This window comes from Capra hircus, chromosome 8 (assembly GCF_001704415.2).
Source record: "Capra hircus breed San Clemente chromosome 8, ASM170441v1, whole genome shotgun sequence".
Classification (NCBI taxonomy): domain Eukaryota; kingdom Metazoa; phylum Chordata; class Mammalia; order Artiodactyla; family Bovidae; genus Capra; species Capra hircus.
Window position 1 is genome coordinate 64605963 of NC_030815.1, and position 25288 is coordinate 64631250.

General features: G+C 38.2%; 1 protein-coding gene across 3 annotated transcripts in view; it reads left to right on the top strand.

Annotated features, from left to right (window-relative positions):
- STX17 (syntaxin 17) overlaps positions 4218-25288 on the top strand; it is a 71941-nt gene continuing 50870 nt past the window's right edge. Inside the window, exons 1-2 of one of the 3 annotated variants that reach the window (XM_005683916.2) lie at positions 4218-4276; positions 15326-15511. In XM_005683916.2, coding sequence (XP_005683973.1) covers positions 15389-15511 — 123 coding nt within the window. In that variant the 5' untranslated portion in view covers positions 4218-4276; positions 15326-15388. Of the gene's footprint in view, positions 4388-4435; positions 4698-15325; positions 15512-25288 lie in introns of those variants that run through there. The other 2 variants (XM_018052242.1, XM_018052241.1) reach the window with 2 other exon arrangements.

Sequence of the window (25288 nt, forward strand, 5' to 3'; positions counted from 1 at the left end):
TATATACAATCATCTCTCCACAATTTTAAATGGACTCTATGAGCAGCATGGCTTCCTCTGATTCAGCAGTCTATAGAGTTAAAAAACACAGCTACCAGGAGCTCTTCTGTGAGCATTTTCTCCATTCAAGAAACAAACCATCTCAATTCCAGATTCTTATTGTTCTAGTTTGGGTCAGGGGTCTCCTCCTGGACCAATTTGCTATGGTCAGGAGCATATGGTCACCTGTATAAAGTGACCGCCAGATCTGCTGATGGCCTGCAGACCTGGGGTTGGGGGAGAAGCAGTTCCCAGAAAAGGAATGGGCTAGGAAGATAACCTAGGAGGTCTATATTACTGTGCCAAATCTGAATTTGATTCTCAGTCTCTCCATATACTTGCTCTATGATACTGGAACAATTATGTGGTGGTGGTTTAGATGCTAAGTCGTGTTCGACTCTTTGTGACCCCATGGACTGTACCCCCTCAGGCTCCTCTGTCCGTGGGATTTTCCAGGCAAGAATACTGGAGTGGGCCGCCATTTCCTTCTCCAGGGGATCTTACTGCATATAGTATATATACATTGTTTCCTTAGTCTGTTCCAAGAAAGGTGCTAGGTTCTAAGTAAATGAAAACACACACCTTGCCTCAAGAAATAGCCTTATTCAGGTATAGTTGACAAGCTGTAAACATACATATAAAGTGGACAATTTGGTAAGTTTCAGCACATGTATACACCCATGCAACCAATACCGCAAGCAAGATAATGAACATATCCATTACCCCCAGAGTTTCCTCAGGCCTTTTGGAAATCCCTCCCTTCACTCTTACCCCATTTAGCTATTATTAATTCTTCAAATAGCTCCTGTAATTCCTTACAAGTACAAACTAAATTCTGCTATTTGATCTTTTCTCTCATTACATTTTTAATAGGTGATATTTAGGAAAGCTATTTTTCTAGACACTTTACTTGTTTCAGTTAATTCCTTGGGTTTTCCAAGAAAGCAATCATAATACCTAAAAAGAATATTTTTCTTCTTTTCCATTTATTTATTGCTGTTTTGTTTTGTTTGTCCTCCTGGTTTATAAGACCTCAGGAAAATGTTGGCTAGTAGCAGCAGGGCCTGCTCCTAACAACTTCAGGGTCCAGGCAAGAGTACAAAAAGAGGTCCACACACCATATGTCTAAATATTTAAAGATCATAAATCAAGCTAACAAACTGTTAGATTAAAAAGTTCTATCCAAGAAAAACAAATATTGTATCAGTTCAGTTCAGTTGCTCAGTCGTGTTCAACTCTTTGTGACCCCCATGAACTGTAGCACGCCAGGCCTCCCTGTCCATCACCAACTCCCAGAGTCTACCCAAACCCATGTCCATTGAGTCGGTGATGCCATCCAACCATCTCATCCTCTGTCGTCCCCTTCTCCTCCCGCCCTCAATCTTTCCCAGCATCAGGGTCTTTTAAAATGATTCAGCTCTTTGCATCAGGTGGCCAAAGTATTGGAGTTTCAGCTTCAGCATCAGTCCTTTCAATGAATACCCAGGACTGATCTCCTTTAGAATGGACTGGTTGGATCTCCTTGCAGTCCAAGGGACTCTCAAGAGTCTTCTCCCACACCACAGTTCAAAAGCATCAATTCTTCGGCGCTCAGCTTTCTTCACAGTCCAACTCTCATATCCATACATGACTACTGGAAAAACCACAGCCTTGACTAGACGGACCTTTGTTGGCAAGCCGAATATGCTATCTAAGTTGGTCATAACTTCCTTCCAAGGAGTAAGCATCTTTTAATTTCATTGCTGCAATTGCCATCTGCAGTGATTTTGGAGCCCAGAAAAATAAAGTCAGCCCCTGTTTCCCCATCTATTTGCCATGAAGTGATGGGACCGGATGCCATCATCTTAGTTTTCTGAATGTTGAGCTTTAAACCAACTTTTTCACTCTCCTCTTTCACTTTCATCAAGAGGCTCTTTAGTTCTTCTTCACTTTCTGCCGTAAGGGTGGTGGCATCTGCATATCTGAGGTTATGGATATTTCTACCGGCAATCTTGATTCCAGCTTGCGCTTCCTCCAGCCCAGCATTTCTCATGATGTACTCCGCATATAAGTTAAATAAGCAGGGTAACAATACACAGCCTTGACGTACTCCTTTTCCTATTTGGAACCAGTCTGTTGTTCCATGTCCAGTTCTAACTGTTGCTTCGTATATTAACACATATATATGAAATCTGGAGAAGACTCCTGAGAGTCTCTTGGACAGCAAGGGGATCAAACCAGTCAATCTTGAGGGAAATCAACCCTGAATACTTGTTGGAAGGACTGATGCTGAAGTTTAAACTCCAGTATTTTGGTCATCTGATGCCAACAGCTGACTCACTGGAAAAGTCCCTGATGCTGGGAAAAATTGAGGGCAGTAGGAGAAGAGGGCATCAGAGGATGAGATGGCTGGATGGCATCACCAATGCAATTGACTTGAGCTTGGGCAAACTTCAGGAGATGGTGAGGGACAGAGAGGCCTGGCGTGCTTCAGTCCATGGGGTCGCAAAGAGTTGGACATGACTGGGAGACTGAACAACAACAACATGGAATCTAGAAAGAGGTATTGATGAACCTATTTGCAGGGCAGCAATGGAGACACAGACATAGAGAACAGACTTATGGACATGGGGCAGGGTAGAGGAAGGAGAAGGTGGAATGTATGGAGAGAGTAAAATGGAAACATATACATTACCATATGTAAAATAGCCAATGGGAATTTGCTGTGTGACTCAGGGAATTCAAACCAGTGCTCTGTAACAACCTAGAGGAGTGGCTGGAGAGGGAGGTAGGGAGTTTCCAGAGAAGGGACATAGAAATATGTATGGCTGATTCATGTTGATGTTTGGCAGAAACTAACACATTACTATAGAGCAATTGTTCTTCAATTAAAAATAAATAATTGTAATTATAAAAAAGTTCTATCCAGTTACCCTGACATACCTGACTTATAGCAAACATATACATAAACACCTAGAAGGCTAGGTTCAAGTTTACAATCCTTGTATGTCACACCTCTCTAGTGTGCTTGGGGTAGCTGTTGCAGAACTTAACTCAAATGACCTTTACTTCAGTAGCTCTTGTTTAACTGACCATTGCATAAAAAACAAATGAAAACATTTTCCCATGGTGTTGCCTAATACTTTAATTTTTCTCTTTAGAATTAAAATCTTATAAGTACCTCATTCCTAGAGTAAAAACAACAAGAACAACAAAAATCAGCATTTGTGATACCCACAAAGAAAACCTGAAATGCTTAGCAGGTTTTCTGCTTTATTTTAGAAATGCCTTTCAAGGCAATTCTTACAGAGCCCTAATAGTCATTGGTCACCGATTTTGACCTCTATCCCCACTCCACTGGAATATCCTAAAAGCTGTTTCCTAAGCTATGGCTTCTGAGGACAATATAATCAGTGGGTACATTCTGAGCAACTTATTTGAATATTCAAATACAAATTGAAAAGGCTCGATCTGGAAGTCAGGCCATTGGGGGAGGAGGACCTGTGAACTGGACAGGGCTTCAAAGCCGACCATCTGCTTGTTCATTGGTAGCAGCTGGTATAACTGGAAGAACTTGAGAAGGAAATTAGGAAACCCAGTTGAAGTTCCAACTCTGTCACTAACTGGCTGAACTGGAGTGAGTCATTGGAAACTCTTTGTTGAGCCTCAGTCTCATTATCTATAAAACTGGAACAAGGGAGTTGGCATTAAGGGCCTAACATATTTGGGAGGAAACACACTAGTCTAAACTTCAGTTTCTGTCCCTTTTACATTTAAACTTGTGCCCTGTCCACCTCAGAGGGTTTGGGGTTTGGGGGAAGAGCGACAGGGAGAAGGTATAACCTCTCTGGGCTTCAGTTTCTGTCTGTGTGAAGAGGTAACAACATCCCGCCAGCCCACCAGTAAAATTCCTAAAGAGTGGAAAATGGGACAGAAAAAGATTGCAAAATGTAAAAGGCTATACATATGTGACTTGTCTCACACTTAAAACACAAAAAACAGACTTAAAAAGCAATCGTGCGTCTCCTTCCTCCTAGCTCCAGTGTTACCACCCCACAGCAAATAAAGACCAGCTTGTAAAATAGTCCAGAGTGGCAACCCCGTTTGTACACCCTGGAGTGCCGGCCACACCCCGCAAGGCAGGACCTGGGCGGGAGGGGGCGTGGCGGAGCACCGTTCGCCTATCGCGACGCCCCGCCCCCGTCGCCCCTGCGCCTGCGCTCTGCGCACCTACCCGCCTCCGGCGCCCCGGCGAGAGGTAAGGGGCTCGCGAGAAGCCGCCTCGGGGGTGTCAGGCCGTGACCGAAGTGGTGGGCAGGGTGCCAGCACCCGGCGCGGGAGGGACACCCCACAGGAAGCAGGGCATCAGGTCGGAAGTGCGAGCGCTCTGGGGTCTCTACTCGACTCCTGGAAGTGGCGTTTTCGGTTGTGGAGGCGCTGTTCGAAGCGGGTATAAGGAGGCTGCCGACCGGGCGAGCTTGACGGCCTCCCGTGTCTCGGGGTGGAAAAGTTTCCGTCTTCTGCCCTGCCCGTTGACGCACTGTGGGTCCCAGATCGTCAGGGTAGCCGGAGTCTCGGTCCAGAGGCTGGCCCGGGCACCCGTTCCTGGGCGGGAGTGAGGGGAGACGGCGTTTGGTTTCTGTGGCCCAGGTGCGCGGTGGATGACACTGCGAGGGACGGTACGAGGCTCAAGGGAAGTGAGGGGAGGTCCTGGGGCGCGAGGTGGGAGCCAGCCTCCTGTCAGCCAGACCGGCGAGAGGGCGGTGGATCGCAGAAAGCCCCACATCGAAGTCCCCCCCTTGTTAAAATTCGGAATCGGAGGCTCAGAAAACAGATCATATGGGAGGTCGATCCAAGGGCCTTGACTTTTCTTTCCAAAGTCAGTACCCCTTCCCCCAGTCAGAAACACTTGGCGACATGCTTGAGGGAATTTGGTGCCACCGGCGTAGGCAAATGTGGGAAGGTGTTCATCACTTTTTTTGGAAGGGGACATTGCCTGCAATTTTGGACTTTTCCTGAGAAACGGGCTTTTCCCTTATAAATAACCTTAAGTAATTTGGTTAATATCCCAGTACTTTTTCCTTATTGAGTAGTATGGTACTCAGCTGGTAATAGTTGTAAGCACTCAAGGTTAAGTTTGTAAAGCACCTGGCACCCTCACCTCTCCCCCGCCGCAAGTGTTAAGTGCCGTGAATACGATTGCAGTTTTTGACTTCTAAATGTTTGACCTGTCTTATGTGAAACAGTTCGCATATTATTTTAAAAGACTTTTTACTTTGAAATAATTTTACAATTACAAAAAAGTTACAGAAGTATCTGAGTTGTCTAGAGTTTCCTTTAATGTTAACATCTTATGTAACTATAATACAGTTAGTTACCAAAAGGAAGAAATTAATTTCGGTACAACACTGTTAACTAAATCACCGTTTCTTCAGATTTCATCACTTTTTAGATCAACGGCCTTTTTCTGTTTCAGGATCCAATCTAAGATCCTGTGTTGCATTTAGTTGGCATGCCTCCTTAGTCGTCTACAATCTGTGACAACTTTGAAGTCTTTTCCTGTTTTTCATGACCATTGCACTTTTGAAGAGTCCTGGTCAGTTATTTGTAGCGTGTCCTTCAGTTGGGCTTTGTCTGATGTTTTCTCAGAATGACATTACGGTTGTATATTTTTGTTAATACCACAGAAGTGTATTTGCCCTTCTCAATAGTTTATCATAAGGGAGTGCATGAAATGACACTGTGGTTGATCACTTGGTTAAGGTAGTATCTGCTGGGATTCTCTACTGTAAAATAACTGTTTTCCTCTTTGTATTTAGTTAGTATCTTGGGGTAGAACTTTTAAACCATTCAGATATCCTGTTTCCCCTCCAGCTTTAATTTGCTGATTTTAGCATCCATTAATGGATCTTGCTTTCAGTAATTATTAGAGTGATGTTTTGTTTCCCCATTCCTTCTTAATTTATTAATTGGAATTTTTTGGTAAGGAAGAGCTGTCCCTTTATCCTATTTCTTTATTAATTTTTTGTATCAGTATGGACTCATTGATTTTTCTATTGGTTATTTTCCTACACTTTTGTTATTTATTTTATGTCTCAAGTTGTTCCAACTTCATCCATTGGAAGTTTTTTTTCAGATTGCTTCCTGTGCCCTTTTAATAGACTCCCATCCACCCCCTGACCGCCTTTTTTTTTTTTAAACTGCCTTACTTTTTGGCCTCATAAGATGCTTCAGGCTTCTCTTAACATTTTCCCTATCCTGGAATCCACCAGTTCTCCAAAGACCCCTGGTTTCTTTTTTGGAGAGTACTATTTAAACACCAAAGGATCTGGGCTCTAGGTGTGCTCATTGCTACTGGCATATCATTGTTTCTAGTACCTGGCAGAAGACATCTAGGAAGGGGTGTGTGTGTGTGTATATTTTATATATATGCACGCTCAGTCCCTCAGTCATGTCCAACATCTTGCAACCTTATAGACTGTAGCTCATCAGACTCCTCTGTCCATGGGATTCTCCAAGCAAGAATACTGGGATGGGTTGCCATTTCCTCCTCTAGGGGATCTTCCTGACCCGGGTATCAAACCGGCATTTCCTGTGTCTCTTGCATTGGTAGACATATTCTTTACCACTAGTGCCACCTAAGGAAGCCCATTGTATATGTATAAATGTGTATATTTCTAGCTAGCTATACAGTCATCCCTTAGTATCCAAGAGAATTGTTCAGGACCTGCTGCTGCTGCTGCTGCTGCTGCTGCTGCTAAGTCGGTTCAGTCGTGTCCGACTCTGTGTGACTCTAGGCTGCCATAGACAACAGCCTACCAGGCTCCTCCATCCCTGGGATTCCCCAGGCAAGAACAGTGGAGTGAGTTGCCATTGCCTTCTTCAATGCAGGAAAGTGAAAAGTGAAAGTGAAGTTGCTCAGTCCTGTCTGACTCTTTCAGACCCCATGGACTGCAGCCTACCAGGCTCCTCCGTCCATGGGATTTTCCAGGCAAGAGTGCTGGAGTGGGTTGCCATTGCCTTCTCCGCCAGGACCTGCAGCAGATACCAAAATCACTGAGGTTCCATAGTTGACTTTTTGTATCTGCAGTACTGTATCTGCAGATTCAAGTAACTGTAGATCATGTAGTATTTATTGAAAAAATTTCCCTGTGGGTAGACCCTTGCAATTCAAATCCATATTGTTCAAAGGTCAACTGTGTATCTGTATATGTCATGGAGATACAGGCATATATATATATATATATATATATACACACACACACACACACATATGTACCCATGCATCTACAAAGATTTATATTTTATTTTTATGTTTATATGTGTATATATATACACATGTAATTATATATATACACATGTAATATATATATATGTATGTTTTTAAACTGGAGTTTATTCTGATACTTCTATTTCTAGAAAAATACCACATTGTTCATTACAGTCTTGCCCCTTATTTGTAACTTCTCTCTTCAACAGTGAGAAATCTGGCTTTTGTGTTCTACAAAATATTTTTTTTTATTTGTTCAATCCTAGTAATACACATAATGTATTGTTAGTTCAGAATTCCTAACCCATAGTCCTATGAGAAACAAATTTACTAACTAGAGAACAGTAGAGTTGTGTGTAGTTTTTGTTGTTGTTGTTGTCTTTAACCTTGTGTTATCCAGTTTGTGCGGTGCTATGCTAAGTCACTTCACTCGTGTCCAGCTCTTTGTGACGCTATGGACTGTAGCCCACCAGGCTCCTCTGTCCATGGCATTCTACAGGCAAAAATACCAGAGTGGGCTGCCATGCCCTCCTCCAGGGATCTTGACCCAGGTACCGAACCTGCGTCTGTTACATCTTCTGCGTTGGCAGGCAGATTCTTTACTGCTTGCACCACCTGGGAAGCCCCGTATCTCACATCTAGACACCAATGTCCAGCATCTGTTTTCCAAAGTCACCTGTATTAGTTATTTTCTGCCACCACTGCTTTCAGTGTGGTTATGTTCATTTGTAATACAGTTTATTTTTTATAGTTTGTATTTCATTGTGGGTTCCCCCACATTTTGTTGTTTTTGTTTTTTAATGTACAGAATTTCACCTTTTGTGGTATACAGTTCTGTAAGTTTTGATAAATGTATTTTAATTGTGTATTGACCATCATTGTCATGATACAATTCTGTTCCCCCACATATTCCATTACACTTGAAAAAAAAGTCAAAAGTAATACAACTCTGCAGAAGTTTGGGAAATCAGTCATTTTTGTGTTCCCACTGCTTTTTCGTAAGCATATTTTAAATATTTGTGATGTTAATGTAAATATATTTTGTATCCTGTGTTTGAATTATACCAGAAATATTTCCCAGTTTTTTGACTAAAAAATCAAGAAATGCTGAAAATATTTTCAACTTGTTATTTAGTCACACTCTTAAGCCACATTTTGTATTAAGACCTTCCCGTAATAGCTTACAAATGTTATTTGAGCTACTTTGTCATCAGAGTAACTGTTGGACAATTTTGTTGCAGTAACACTATACCTTATGCAGTTGTTTGAATGTTATGGTCTCTTCTTAGTTTTATATGGAAATTTTATTATACTTTTATGGAAATGGAAATGGTAGAGAGAAGAAAAAAGCACTCTCTAGAAGGAAACCAGGAGATGGAAAAGTCTCTTGGGCCAGAACTTCTGCCCTGAAAGATGGCCCTTATGAAGCAGCAGGTTTTTCCTTCAGCACAAAATGCTAAGGGGCAAAGTCATGTACTCTGACCTGGAAATAACACTTTTTGAGTTCAAAAAAGAAAGCTGTCATCATAGCATAGGGGAACAGTGAAGATAAGCCAAATAGTCAATAATTGGGGTTTGTCAAGTATACCGAAAACTGATTAATGGAAGAGAAAGAAGAATCATTTGAGTTGTATCTCAAATGCTACATACAGTTGAGAGGCAGATGGGCTATAAAAGAGTGACTAGACAGAGGGAACACCTTGCAAAGCCAAAAGTAGAGATTGGATGATATTTCAATAGAATGAGTGGATTACTTATGAACATTGTATTTTCTTGCTCAGATAATAGGGAACTCTTGGAAGTGTTTGTCCGAAGGAGGAGCATGTTGCCTTTGGTATTTTAGATATATTAATTGGTGATAATCTATGGGGGAAGATTGGAGAGGGGAAAGAGACTAAAGGAAGGCCAAATAAGACACTTGTAATATGCTATGCATATTGTGCTGTTTGACTAGAGTGATAGGATTAGAAGTAGTGTAGAAGAGACATGTGAAGGCATGTTTTAGTTCCTTTAGCATTGGAATACCAGTTTGAATACCAGGTACTTTCAAAACCATTTTGATGGGAATAATAGTATATATAAAGATAGCTTCTTAAATAATCTGCATAGTGGAAGAAAATGCAAGAGGCAATGGGATAAACTAGGAAATGATGTTAGACAAGTAATAGATAATTTGTGAGACTATTATGTATTATATATGATAAGAGAAATATATTCCCTATAGCACAAGCAGGCAGTTGATGAAAGAAGACATGCAAATAGATAATAAATCAATCTTATTAGTAACTTAAAGAATGCAGGATAAATAAGGAGACACCATTTTTTGTCACCAGTTGAATGTCTAAGAAGAATGATAATATGAGATAATGGTTGGAGTATGGATAAATGGACATTTAACATTTTTAAAAATTGAAGTTTCAGTTCAGTTGCTCAGTCGTGTCCGACTCTGCGACCCCATGAATTGCAGCACGCCAGGCCTCCCTGTGCATCACCAACTCCCAGAGTTCACTCAGACTCATGCCCATAGAGTCAGTGATGCCATCCAGCCATCTTATCCTCTGTTGTCCCCTTCTCCTCCTGCCCCCAATCCCTCCCAGCATCAGAGTCTTTTCCAGTGAGTCAACTCTTCTCATGAGGTGGCCAAAGTATTGGAATTTCAGCCTCAGCATCAGTCCTTCCAATGAACACCCAGGACTGATCTCCTTTAGGATGGACTGGTTGGATCTCCTTGCAGTCCAAGGTACTCTCAAGAGTCTTCTCCAACACCACAGTTCAAAAGCATCAATTCTTCGGTGCTCAGCTTTCTTCACAGTCCAACTCTCACATCCATACATGACCACTGGAAAAACCATAGCCTTGACTAGACGGACCTTAGTCAGCAAAGTAGTCTCTGCTTTTGAATATGCTCGCTAGGTTGGTCCTAACTGTTCTTCCAAGGAGTAAACGTCTTTTAATTTCATGGCTACAGTCACCATCTGCAGTGATTTTGGAGCCCCCAAAAATAAAGTCTGACACTGTTTCCACTGTTTCCCCTTCTATTTCTCATGAAGTGATGAGACCAGATGCCATTATCTTAGTTTTCTGAATGTTGAGCTTTAAGCCAACTTTTTCACTCTCCTCTTTCACTTTCATCAAGAGGCTTTTTAGTTCCTCTTCACTTTCTGCCATAAGGGTCTGCATCTATTTCCCATGAAGTGATGGGACCAGATGCCATGATCTTAGTTTTCTGAATGTTGAGCTTTAAGCCAACTTTTTCACTCTCTCACTTTCATGAAGAGGCTTTTTAGTTCCTCTTCACTTTCTGCCATAAGGGTGGTGTCATCTGCATATCTGAGGTTATTGATATTTCTCCCAGCAATCTTGATTCCAGCAGTATCAAGTAACAGAAAAGGCAAAATGGAAGTATAGTTGACATAAAATACTGTATTTGTTTCTGGTATACAACATAATGATTCAACAGTTTTATCCATTATGAATTTAACATCATGATAAGTCTAGTAACCATCTGTCATCCTGCAAGGTCATTACAGTATTATTGACTAAATTTTCTGTGCTGTACCTTCATCTCTATGACTTTATAACTGGAAATTTTACCCATTTCACCCACCACACTGCCTTCTTTCTGGTGACCACCAGTCTGTTCTCAGTATCTATGGATCTGTTTCTGTTCTGTTTTTCTTTTTAAATTTCAGGCATTTGTGAAGTCATATGATATTGGTCTTTCTCTGACTTATTTCACTTAACGGAATACCCTCTAGGTTCATTCATGTTGTTGCGAGTGGCAAGATTTCATTCTTTTTTGTGGCTGAGTAATAGTCCATTGTGTGTGTGTGTGGGGGGGGTATCACATCTTCCTTAGCCATTCATCTATCTTCGAACACTTAATGGTTGCTTCTATATCTTGCTAATGTGAATAATGCTCTATGAACATAGGGGGCATATATCTTTTCAATTACTGTTCTCATTTTCTTCAGATAAACACTCAGAATTAGAATTGCTAAATCATATGACAGTTCTATTTTTAATTTTTTGAGTAACTTCCATGCTGTTTTTTATAGTGGTTTCACCAATTTATATTCCTACCACAGTGCATAAGGGTTCCCTTTTTTCCACATCCTTGCCAGCAGCCAGCATTAATTATTTCTTGTCTTTTTTGATGATAACCGTTTTGACAGGTGTGAGGTGGTTTTGACTAACTTTTCCCCGATGATTAGTGATACTGACAATCTTTTCATGTGTCCTAGGAAAAAAATGTCTATTTAGGTCCTCTACCAATTTTTTAATTGGATTATTTTTTGATATTGAGTTGTTTCAATTAAAATTTCATGGACAGAGGAGCCTGGTAGGCTACAGTCCATGGGGTTGCAAAGAGTTAGACACGACTGAGCAACTTCACTTTCACTTTATATATTTTGGATATTAATGCCTTATCAGATACATTATTTGCAAATATCTTTTCTCATTTAGTAGGTTACCTTTTTGTTTTGTTGATGGGCTCCTTCACTGAGAAAGCTTTTTAGTTTGATGTACTCCTATTTGTTTGTTTGCTTTTGTTGCCCTTTCCTGAGGAGAAAGATCTAAAAACGTTGCTGAGACCAGTGGCAAAGGGTATACTGTCTGTGTTTTTTTCTAGGAGCTTTATGGCTTCAGGTCTTTTATTTAAGTCTTTAATCCAGATAAATGGACACTTTGATATGTCCTTCTCCAGATATGTTGCTAGTGGGAACATAAATAGGCACACCCTTTTTTGGGATTTCTAATATTAAAAGCCTTAAAAAATGTGTCTACCTGTTAATTCTACTTCCAGGTATTTATTTTAAAGAAATAATCATATAGATGGTTGTATGGACTTATGTGTAAGGAAGGTAATTACACTGTGGTGTAGTTTATAATAGAGGAAAATTGGAAACATCCTAAATAGTCAACATTAGGTGATTAAATCATCGAACCTCCATATAATGTGATGCTATGCTGCTATAAAGAACATTATAGAAAAATAATTACATGGAAACATTTTTATTTAATCAGGTTGTTCAAAATAAATCTTTTATTTGTTCTTTTATTCATACCTTCCTTTGTTCACCCAGTAACAGTATACTTTATTATTATTATTATTTTTGCTCCTTGCCATTCTTTTCCTTTGGGTTTATTTTCTTTATTGTTAAATCATGCCTTTTAGTAGTTCTTTTAATGAAGGGCTTTGTAATAAACTCGGTCTTTGTAGGTCTGAAAATGATTATTTTACTCTCATTCTTAATAATCTGGATATATATCACATCACCACTTTGAAGATATTTCTGTCTTTTGCTGTGTTGCTTTGATGAAAAGTTGCTGCTTTTGTTGTTTTAGTTTGTCTTTTATATCTGCTTTGCTTTTTAAAGTAGTTTTTCTTTTTCCTTAATGTTCTGAAATTTCCCATCTGTGTATTTTGGTAAATTTGTGTTTTTTAATGCTGCTTGGTGCTTATATGCATTTTCAGTTTGAAATTTTACATCTTTAATTCTTAGCATATTCTCTTTGAATAGTGCCTTTTCAGTTCAGTTCAGTTGCTCAGTCGTGTCTGACTCTTTCCTACCCCATGGACTGCAGTACGCCAGGCTTCCCTGTCCATCAACAAGTCCTGAAGCCTACTCAGACTCATGTCCATCGAGTCAGTGATGCCATCCAACCATCTCATTCTCTGTCATCCCCTTCTTCTCCAGCCTTCAGTCTTTCCCAGCATCAGGGTCTTTTCCAATGAGTCGGTTCTTCACATCAAGCGGTCAAAGTATTGGGGTTTCAGCTTCAGCATCAGTCCTTCCAATGAATATTCAGGACTGATCTCCTTCAGAATGGACTTGGTGGATCTCCTTGCAGTTCAAGGGACTCTCAAGAGTCTTCTCCAACGCCACAGTTCAAAAGCATCAATTCTTTGGTGCTCAGCTTTCTTTATAATCCAACTCTCACGTGCATACATGACTACTGGAATGTGACTCTTACTTGTTATTGAGCTTCTCATTTTATCCTTTATGTTGTTTATCTTCTTTTTCCTTTTTCCTTTGTTCTGACTGATAGCTTACAGCCAATAGTTCTCTTTTCAGCTACAAAATTTACTGTTTAGCCCAGCTTTGGAGGTTTTTATTTGTAGAATTTTTACTTGGTTTCTTTTCAGATTGGCCTGTTAGTGTTTCATATCTAATTTTTAAAAAAATTCTGTTTCTGTATATTTTTATTTTAAAATGTACCAATTTTAATTTCATTTTTAGATTATTATCTCTAGACCCTCAGCTATGAATTTTCCCATTTTGTTGGGTCTGTTGGCCAACTCTTTTGACAGTGAATTTTCCTGTGCACTCTAATGTCCACTAAACACTGTAGCTGTTAGACTCTTTATTTATGGTGGCTGGAGATTTTCCTTTTCTGTTTTCAAACTTAGATCAAATGTAAAGACCAAGTTTCTGGTGGATAAGATAATTTGTATAACCAACACTTCAAAGAGAGAAACATTATTTAAAGTAATAGTTTTTAATGTTTGTGGAGTGATAGAGTGTTTTGATAATTTCATGAAAGCAATTGACTTCTATCTTCTGAAATAATTAAAAAATAGTCCTAGTTTTTTTGTAAAGATTCAGTGACTCCTCAAAGTCCTGAACCCTTATCTCTGTGCACCCCAGTCTAGGATACCATCATACAATGAGATTAACATAGTCAACTTATCTATTTTTAATATGGGAGAGGTTGTGGCTAATTAGATAGCATGAAAACATGATGTACAAGAGTGGTTTTCAAGCTTACTTAGGCAGTGGAGAACCTTTATTTACATAAAATCAAATAAGTTCAAATTTATGAAATCAATGAAACAAAATTTTCTGAAGCTGAAGCAGGTATGGGGTCCTGGAGCCTGCCCACTTGACAGCTTTTATCATCACCTACTCTGACCCCAAATACATAACCCTAGACTCTCGGCAACACTGGTAGAGAAACTACTGGTGAATTAGAAAGAGCTTTGATTGTACTCTCAGGAATACTGGGTTCTTATTCCATCTCTGTCACTGGTTACTTGTATTGATTATAGACAATGCTAATTACTCTGTAAGAAAGGGAAGAGGCAATTTAAAGAACATCAATGAGAAGAGTTGCCTTTTATATTTCAAGAGAAATGTTTATATTTCAGCAGAGATGTTAAGAATAAAATTTTTTCTTCCAGTTTTGCAAGTTGACACCTGTTTAGAAAACATTATTCACTGTCAAAGATACATTGGGTGATGAAGACTTGAACAGTATGCTTCTGGTTTTCTGAAAAAAGTTATTTAAATATATGCATATATTATATTAAAAAGACCTGGAAAGACATACATCAAATGGGAAAAATAGGGGGATGGGAGGGAGGAAAAATGGAAAGAGTAGCTAACTATAAGTGAGATGATCATTGATTGTTTTATTCTCTATTTCCTAATCTCTAAACATTTTAAAGTGAATATACCTGACTTGTAGGAAGGATGGGGTGGAGAAGGCAGTGGCACCCGACTCCAGCACTCTTGCCTGGAAAATCCCATGGATGGAGGAGCCTGGTAGGCTGCAGTCCATGGGGCCGCTAAGAGTCGGACACGACTGAGTGACTTAACTTCACTTTCACTTTTCACTTTCATGCACTGGAGAAGGAAATGGCAACCGACTCCAGTATTCTTGCCTGGAGAATCCCAGGGATGGGGGACCCTGGTGGGCTGCCGTCTATGGGGTCGCACAGGATCGGACACGACTGAAGTGACTTAGCTTAGCTTAGGAAGGATGGGGTTGGAAGGGGGTTCAGGAGGGAGGGGACACATGTATGCCTACGGCCGAGTCATGTTGATGTAAGGCAGAGGCCATCACAATATTGTAAAGTAATTATCCTCTAATTAATATAAATTTAAAAACATTTTTAAGTTTGTTAACAAGTCACTCAGGTTCAGCATCAAGTTGAGTATATGTTCAGAATATCTTATAAAATTACCTAATTGTTGGTTTTTAAAAATAATGGAAGTTAATTTTTAAAACTCTTAAATATTTTCCTTTTAGGTTTTTCTACATGAGTGGAGAAGATAATTGTTGCAAGTAGGAGAGACACAGCATTTTTTTAGGATGTCTGAAGATGAAGAAAAAGTGAAATTACGGCGTCTTGAACCAGCTATCCAGAAATTTACTAAGATAGTAATTCCAACAGATCTGGAGAGGTTAAGAAAGCACCAGATAAATATTGAGAAGGTGAGTTTTTTCATTTTCTTTCTTTTTTTCCAGTTTTTTCTTTTCCTACTAAAGAAAGAGTTACATATTCTGATTTACATTTGTTATGCATTTCACCTACATTGAAAATCCCGGGTAAGAGACTTTGCTAAAACATGTAGCTCTTGTTGATTTAACAACATTGTTCATTTTTTCTGTTCTACAAATACTCCTCTCATAGTATTTCTTTTTTAATGAAAAGATATAAGAACAGAATCTATGCCTGTTTAGTTGTACATAGTGATGAATTAGCAGTTAATAATTAGAATTTGTTTGATAGTTGACTATAATGTGAAGGTGATGGATTTCCACTAAAGGGCTTGCCTTAATTTCATTCACCCAGTGGCAAGTTTTCTTAACTGTGAGGGTGTGTTCATCAGTAACTCCTGTCCTCTTCAAGTGCTTTTGGATTAAAGAGGTAAATCATTGTTTGATATGAGAGAATTTCCCAGCTTCATGGCTTCCCTTTGAGGAAACCCCAAAGCCCAAATATTAGCTAGAGGTCAGCTTACAGGATAGGTAGGGGGAAGAACTAGCGTCAGGGACTATGGTGGAGGTTGCATAGAACCTGGCCCAGCTAGGGTCTGATGGAATGGTTGTGGCATTTATGGGGACATGAAGTTTACTGTGTACTGAGCATGGATTTGGCAGGTTGTGTTGTCTTATTTGCTGTGGAACAAATCAGTGGTATTTGATCTCTCAGGAGAACCTCCCCCGGTACAAATTTTAAGTTGTGAGGTCCTCCATTAAATGTTTTTTGGCTGGGAGTGGGTGGGAGGTGGAAGTGGTCGTTAAGCCTTTCAGTATAAACAGTATTTATCACCCTCAACTGTGTACTTTATACAAGTAAGAAGAGTGCCAGCTTTTTATTTCGTGGATACCAACTGTCTTTCTAGTACTTAAGTCTTCTGTAAAAGTTTAGAAAGTAAGTTCCAAGAAAAATAAGGTGAAAATTTCAATGCAAATATGAATAGAATTCAAGATTAACATTTCATAATCTTTTAGTTTCTTTCTTCTTTCTCCATGATAAGTATTATGACTTTTAAGGGTGAAGGAGTTGTCTGGTAAACTGGTTATTCTTGTGGTGAGCAGAAATAAAGATTCCATGTTTTAATTAATAAGGAAGGCGTGTTCTTTTAGCACTTTAACAATATGGAAATGGAGTTGTTTACTTTTGATCAATCATATCTGGGTGGGAGGTTTGATAAGGTGTGTTTCAAAGTCCTGAGCTTATGTTGAAAGTGTTCGGTTAACAAGATAAGAATTTGGCAAATGAATTGATTCTGAAAGGAAGAAATAAGTGGACTGTGGTCTATTAAGACTCTTTCTTTCTTTCATTGTCCTATTTTGCCTTTGACATTTTTCCCTTTGGCAAATTGCCCCTTTTTTGTATTTATTCTACACAAACAAAATGCCTGCTGTCATTACCCTCAGATCCTAGCCACATGTACCACCCGATAATCGATGGAAAGGCCAGAACCCTGGGAGAAAGGTGGGTGGGGATAGAAACAGGTCTGTTACTGATTTAATTTGCTGTGCCAGACTTCAGAAAAAAAATTATTCTAGAGTTATATAGATCTTTTTCTGCCAGAACAATTTTTCCTCTAGCATTTTCTGAAAATTTTACTTTTTGAGAAACTTTTAGATGGTATCAGAATAATTTACTGTATAGGTGATGTCTGAAGCTAAGCAGTTAGACTTACACTGAGCTATGTTTTAGTCCATAATCTTGATCATTCTATCTATAGGACTTCTAGTTTAGTTTTAATGGTGATTTTTTTTAATCTATATAAGTTTGAATAGCATATTTTAGTAGATACTTTATGGCAGTGTAAAAACGTTAAAAAGCCACTGCCTCTACTGTGGACAATAGAGTTAAGAACTAAATTTAGAGTCCAGGTGTCTAACAGTGCCTCATTTTCAAAAAGAGATAGTCTTCTTGAGAGAAGGGTGTAGAAAGATAAAATATTTATTATGTTAGCCATCAGTCATCCAATATGAATTTAAAAGAAGAAAGTCAGACTGAAGGGAAATTGAAGGTAAGCCTTAGTAGAGTGATTGTGCAACATCTGAAAACAATGAGGGTAGTGTGCTGTGGACACCTGGGACTATATTCCATAGGTCCTTCAGCATTATGTTTTATTACACATGATAGACTTGATTAGAATGTAATCCTGAAATTTGAAGTGTTAGCATTTCAGCTTTGTTATCTAACATAGAATAGACTTAAGCATAGTTAATAGGAACAACAACATAATAAGCTTTGAACATAATTTTCTTTGTTTCATTTTATAGAATTTTTGGGGAAAACTTACTGTGTAGCATGCCCCACCATACACATCCTCCTGATTACCTGGTTGCGGTACCTCTAGTTAACTGAGTCTTTCTGGAGTAGTGCTGTTCCTTTGACTTACTTCTCACTGCCTTTCTCTCCCACTTTCCACCCCTTCTGTAACCCTGGGTTTCAACTTTCCCTGCTTGACTAAGTCAGCTGCAACATATCCATTCTCTTTCCAGCTTCCAAAATGTTGTTAAAGTTTCTCGTCAGTTAATATCTCCTGTTGTATTCTCATTATTCTTGGGGGTTGATCCCTTTTAAAGTTCTTTACTGTCATTTTGGTTAAATTTTGAAAAAGGGCAGAGATGAATATTTCTTCTATCTGCTAGGTTTAATGAGAAGGGAAATTATTACAGGATATAAATATATGTTGGCTTTTCATAAGTGCTGGTGTTTGCTGTTTCTTATATTTTTAGCGTTGAAAGTTATGTCAAAAATTAGGTCTCTAATCTGTAAGAAGTTTACCCTCCAGTTAAAGAAATAAGATAGGAAATATTCAGATATGATGAGACAACATATAATTAGGTGTGAAAATGAGTGGTATAGACTATTTAGGCAGTATGAAGCCTGAACTATGTGGTACAAAATCAGATATAATCAGTCTTGTTGATTTGTTACTTTTGATTTGGTTTCATTTACTTGTTTTTTTAACTTGTGATTACAACAAAAACTATTCCCATTTCTCTTTTTAGTATGAGAATGTTGGTTTCAATCTTACAATCACATTTCCCCCCTCATAGTTTTTTTCTGCTGGACTCCTGATTCAGTTTGCTTTCTCCTGTGTTATAGGATAGGAAAGCCTCAGCACAGCTGGTGATGATAATGGGTCTAATGGTGATAATTTCATGCTTGTCAGTGTTTGGTTAGCAATGAAAAATAGACATATCTGACTAATGAGACTTGAGGGAAAACATGTTTGGGATATGGAACTTCTGGAAAAGACTTTTCTACTGTATAAAGATGTACACAGGAGGAAGCAGTTCTGCTGGTCTTATGTCTCCCTGTTGTATATATAACTATAGCCAGGAGGGGATAAGTATGAGAATGAAAACACTTTGTTGAAGGTAATAAAGCAGACAGAACTTGGGTGCTTGACAACCTTGTAAGCTTCTGAACTAAACTACCCTTGAATTTATCATCCCACTTTGAGGGTGCTGTTTATGTGAGGTAATAAATATCTTTATTAGTAAAGCCATTTCTTTAAACTTTGAGCTTTCTGTTATTTGCAACCAAAAGCATCCTAATTGTATCAAGTTATAGTACAACTTTAACTTATCTATCTAGCATCACTGTGCAAATAGACAATACAAAAAAATGACATTTTGTAAAAACAAACATTTAGAAATGTTTGTCAGTGGTCCCAACTTAACTAAATTTTTAGGGGGTTATTTCTTATAATTCCCTCCCCCCCCAACACACATTAAATCATTTAAAGCCTTTTCTCCTCTGCAGGTATTTGGAATGACAGCCTTTAATAATTAAACCTAATTTAGGTTTAACATTGTGTAACAAACATAGAATCTGAGCTATTTTCTTTTTCTTAGAATTTTGTTGTGAGACATAAGGTTTCATCTATTCAGTCTTCATCCAAGACACTAATCTCTTCTACAACTTACTTGACATGTGAGCAAATAATAATAATAATAGTAAAGACAGTAGCTATTGTGTTTATCTGTTGAATGCTGTATAAAGTTTTTGTATTTATCATATTTAATCTCACAACATCCCGATAGGTTAGCCTTCTTACTGTCTTCCTTTTTCAGGTGGGGAAGCAGACTTGGAGTGGTTAAATTACTTTCTTGAAATCACCATGCTGCTAAATATATTAATCTTCTAATATTGTGCCTGAAATATAGCATGATTTAAGTTTGTTCTCACTCTTTTTTAGTTTTTGTTTTCCTCTTAGTCTTGTCTATTGTGGACTGTTCTATTTTTATGCTCATTTTCCAGTGAAGAAGGAAAATGGAAAAAATAGAATTGAATACTGTGACTTTCCTACATTTATTAGCAGTATCCACTCCATTTGCTCATCTTTCAAACTTTGTTTTTTTTGTTCAAATCCTGGTTGACTCCAACCTGGGTCAGATACAAATACACCATCCCCACACAGCACTGAGCAGTAGACCTTCAGGTTCACCACCATTTTAACCATTCATGGGCCATCTGCAGATGCCCATGATTGATCTCTAGAGAGTTATAAAGGTAACATTAAAATCTTTCTCATAGTGTTATTCTGAGGATTGAGATATTATATAAAGAATCCCTGAATGCAAAGTTGATACTTAGAAATGAGTTACTTAACAAGTACGTTATTGTTTTCAGGTACTCAACATTGGTGCTGTCAGTTAATTGTTTATAATCATTAGGAGAGTCACAACATTCCTGAGATCTTTTGTGTCTGAGTTTTACATTTTTCACATATGGTAGACACAGTAAGGTGAATTACTTTTAACCTCACTGTACAGTGGATATTATTTATCATCATTACATGAGTAATCCTAATTTTATGGGTTATGCTCATTGGACTATCTGTTAATATTATGTAGCTTTACTTTTTGAGTCTTTGATTTTTTCTTTTTTATTGAGTTTAATAAATAATTTATTTGAATTGAATACTTAAACTTTTCATCATCTACAGTACTCTTGTCCTACCTGGTTAATCCTCCATAAAGCCATCATCTTCCCTATAATGGGTTCTGATCATTCAGATCATTGAGATATCCTTTTATATCCAGCAAAAGAAGCTTTCATCTACTTTCTGTGCTTCTTTCTCATCATCTTCCCATCATACATTATACCAAAAACACATTGATCTTACGTCAGTCCTTTGGATATCACATATAATTTTACAGCTCCATAGTATTTCTTGGTCTTTTTCTCTCCAACTGAAGCATCTTTTTGCCTACTATGCCCGTAAATTTAAATAAATCTTTTAAGTGTCAGCATAAGGTTTAAAGTGCTTTTATACGCTAAACTCCTAAATCCTGCACATTCTCTGTGTTATATCATCATAAAATTTCCCAAACCTATAATAAATAACTTAGGCTTCCCTGGTGGTTCAGATGGTAAAGAATCCTTCTGCAATGTGGGAGACCTGGTTTCGATCCCTGGGTTGGGAAGATCCCTGGAGGAGGGAACGGCTACCCACTTCAGTATTCTTACCTGGAGAATCCCCATGGACAGAGGAGCTTGACAGGCTACAGTCCATGGGGTTGCAAAGGGTCAGATATGACTGAGTGACTGAGCACATAGTGAAAACCTTATATAATTTTGGAAAATCATTTTTAATAATTATGATTAGCTTTTATGTTTTTATACTCTATGTAGTATGAGGCAGGATTATTATCATTGTTTTTCAATTTTGAATCAAAATATTCTGGAAGATGAAATGACATAAAATGTGAGCCTACAAATATATAAAGTTGTTTAAGTAAATGGTGAGGCGTTCTAGAGAGAACTCTTAGCCCGGATACTACCTTTGGAATATTTGTTCTCCTTGCCCAGCAGGCAAAGCGAAACTGAGAGACCTGGTGTCACTGCCAAAGAGCACAAAGGGATTAATGTCAGGAAGGCTGAAAACTCCTGTGCATTGGCGTTCATCACATGGTGGTGTGGGTTCATAATCAGGGTTATCCAAAATGATAAACTAGAAGAGAGGGCAAAAGGAGACAAGGTGTTCAACAGGATGAGAATGGTGGACATGGCTTTTTCTCACCAGAATAAGAATGTGCTTTGGTCTCTTTGGGGAAAGTCTAGGGGAAAGGCTGTTTCTGTGAATGTTGGATTCTCTGCTTGTGCCTGTTCCACTTGTATACCATGAGGCCATAAGACACATGAAGAACAACATGAAACATCTTCCTGAAATGACTGAAAAACAATATCTATGATTTTTTTCTGTAGTTTTTCCTCTTTCTTGGTCCAGTTTATTCATAGCAGTTAAAGGTATTTATTAGAATACCTCTGCAGTATCCAGCAGAGGAAAAGACCAGAATCTGAATCACACTGGGGATGTCATTCTGAGTTCCACCCACCTTGAAATATTGGGGCAAAGCTTAATGGCCTGGAAGCCACGTAAGAGCAAATAGTGCTGAGACAAATCCTTCTGCCCACTCTGTGAAAAGTGTATATCCAATAGCATCTAGAAAATATTTCCTTCCAAAGTTGCTATGTTTAAAAACCTTTTAGAGAGAAGCCCTAAGGAGAAGCCCTTGGCAAAGGCAAACTGTTTTATAAAATCTCTTGACAGGTAATCTGCCCATCATTCGTTTTCCATCTCTTTGAATCGAGTCTTTGATATTTTCTATGTAGACAGTTATGACAACAGACTGTTTTATTTTTTCCTTTCTAATCTTTGCCTGCCTACTTCCTTCTTTCTTTTCTCGCTTCTGTTTCCTCTCTTTCCCCTCTCTTCCTCCCTTCCTTCCTTCCCTCCTTTGCTTTCTTCTCTCACTTCCTTTCTTACCTTATTGTCCTGGTTATGGCCTCCAGTGCAAGATCAGAAGTCCTTACCTTGTTCCCAATATTAGGGAATGATCTTTTACCACCAAGCATGATGTTAACTGTAGAGTTTTTGCAGATGCTTCTATGAGGCTGAGGATGTTAACTTCTTTTCTAAGTTTCTGATAAGTTTTATAATGAATAGATGTTTATCAAATGGTTGTCTTTAAATCTACTATCTTGCTCTTTTTGTCTATTTGTTCCATCTATTCTTTCTCCCCTTTTTTTTCATGTTTTACTCCCTTTTGGATTAATTGCATATTTTTAAGATTCTGTTTTTTCTCTTTTATTGGCTTATTAGTTATACTTCTCTTTTTATTTTTAAATGGTTGCTTTACAGTTCAGAATATTCATCTTTAATTTATGATAGTCTACCTTCAAGTGATGTGTTATATATTTATCACTTCACATATAAAAACTTTATGACAATACACTTCAATTTCTTCTCTCAGAGTCTATGTAGTATTATTGTAATATAATTTACGTCCGTCTAGTCAAGGCTTTGGTTTTTCCAGTAGTCATGTATGGATGTGAGAGTTGGACTGTGAAGAAAGCTGAGCACCGAAGAATTGATGCTTTTGAACTGTGGTGTTGGAGAAGACTCTTGAGAGTCCCTTGGACTGCAAGGAGATCCAACTAGTCCATTCTAAAGGAGGTCAGTCCTGGGTGTTCTTTGGAAGGACTGATGCTAAAGCTGAAACTCCAGTACTTTGGCCACCTCATGTGAAGAGTTGACTCATTGGAAAAGACTGATGCTGGGAGGGATTGGGAGCAGGAGGAGAAGGGGCCAACAGAGGATGAGATGGCTGGATGGCATCATTGACATGAGTTTGAGTGAACTCCATGAGTTGGTGATGGACAGGGAGGCCTGGTGTGCTGTGATTCATTGGGTTGCAAAGAGTAGGACACGACTGAGCAACTGAACTGAACTGAACTGAACTGAATTTACCATTTTCAGTGCTCTCACTTTTTTGTAGAGCCAGGTTTCTGTCTGGTATCATTTTCTCATCAACCTGAAGGACTTCCTTTCACATTTCTTGTAGTGCAGTTTTGCTGATAGTAATGAATTCTGCTTGCTTTTTTGTGTTTGGAAAAAAATCTTATTTTGCCTTCACTTGAAAAAAAATATTTTCTCTGGGTATAGAATTCTAGGTTGACTTTTAGATTGTTTTAGTACTTTCAAGATGTTGCTTCAGTGATTTCTGGTTTGCACTGTTTCTCACAAGTCCTCTATCATTCTTATCTGTGTTCCTATGTACTTCACATCCTTTTTCCTCTTACTCTTTTTTAGATTTTACTATCACTTATTGTAAGTACTTTTGTTATGATATGCATTAGTATAATTTTCTTCATTTTCTTATTTATGGTATTCCTTGAGTTTCTTGGATCTGTGGGTTTATAGTTTTTACCAAATTTGGAAAAGCTTTGGCCATTCATTTTTCTTTTTTCCTTTCTTGTTGAGATATAACTGACATGCAGAACTGTTTAAGGTGTACAACATAATCATTTGACTTACATACATCATGAAATGATTATCACAAAGAAATAATGAATGTCCATCATCTCATACAGATACAAAATAAAAGAAAAAAAACAGACTAGGATTTACTCTCTGTTTAACAACTTTTGTATGTAACATACAGCAGTGGTAATTATCTTAATCGTGTTATACATTATCTCCCTAGCTCTATATATCTTATGATTAAAAGTTTGTATCTTTTGTCCATAAACTATATGGTTTCTTCTTTATATCTTTAGTTGTGGAAAATCTCTTCTGGTAGTCTTTAAGTTGTTCTTATCTGTACTTGCTCTGAAAATAGTTGTAATTTTGGTGCACCTGTGGGAGGAGCTGAGTTCAGGGTCTTCTTACTCAACCATCTCAGCCAGTATCTCATTAATTTTTCACATATTTTTTCTCTCCTTTAGGGAGTCCACCTGCATACCAGTTGCTTACAGTTTTCAATGTTGCTTTCAATTGGCCTTTGATTATTGATACTATATTCATTTATTGGCCATTTTTTTTTCTGTTTCATTTTCCATGGTTTCTGTTTTACATTTTTAAATTTACTAATCTTTTCTTTGCATGTCTTAACCTTCTGTTCATCCATTTCATTTTTCATTTCAGCTATCTTTTTAATTTTAGGAATTGAAAAAAAATATCTTTCATATCTCTGTATCTTCAGTTTTCTTCAGCTTTCTTGAACATGGAATACATCATAACTCTTAATATCCTTGTCTGTTAATTCCGTTATCTCTATCATATCTAAATCTGTTTTTGTTGATTGGTTTTTCTTATTACAGATCATATTTTCCTGCTTTTTTTTTTGCATGCATGGTAATTTTTTATTGGATGCCAGACATTCTAAATTTGTTGGATACTGAATATTCCAAAATTTCTTTGAGTACTTTTGAACTTTATTTATTCTGAGACACAACTAAGTTATTTAGGAACAGTGATCCTTTTGAGGCTCTTTTAAGCTTGCAGAGGATCAGAACAGACTTTGTTCCAGGCCTAACTTTCCCCCACACAGTACAGTACTTTGGAGTACTCTGCCTGATTCCAGTATGTTGAGAGATTTTTCTACTCTGACTGGTGGTCACATGAACTGTTTTTGGGCTTGTGTGATTTGGGGTGATGAGCCTACCTGGTCTTTTTCAGTGATTCTTTTTCTGTCTTCAGGTAGTTTCCTTACGTGCTTGTGCTGCTCTGTACTCAGCTGAAGACTCGAAAGCAAAACCTTGCGGATCTCTGAAACTCTCTCTCTGTATGGTACTCTCCTGTTAATGCAGTTATATCCTCACATGCAGCTTTTTCTTCTCTGATACTCTGCTCCATGGATTCTTGCAGCCCTGACTTCTCTGGATTCTCTGTTTCCTTAACATTAATTTTTATTAAAAATATCATGACAGATTAGTATTAAGTA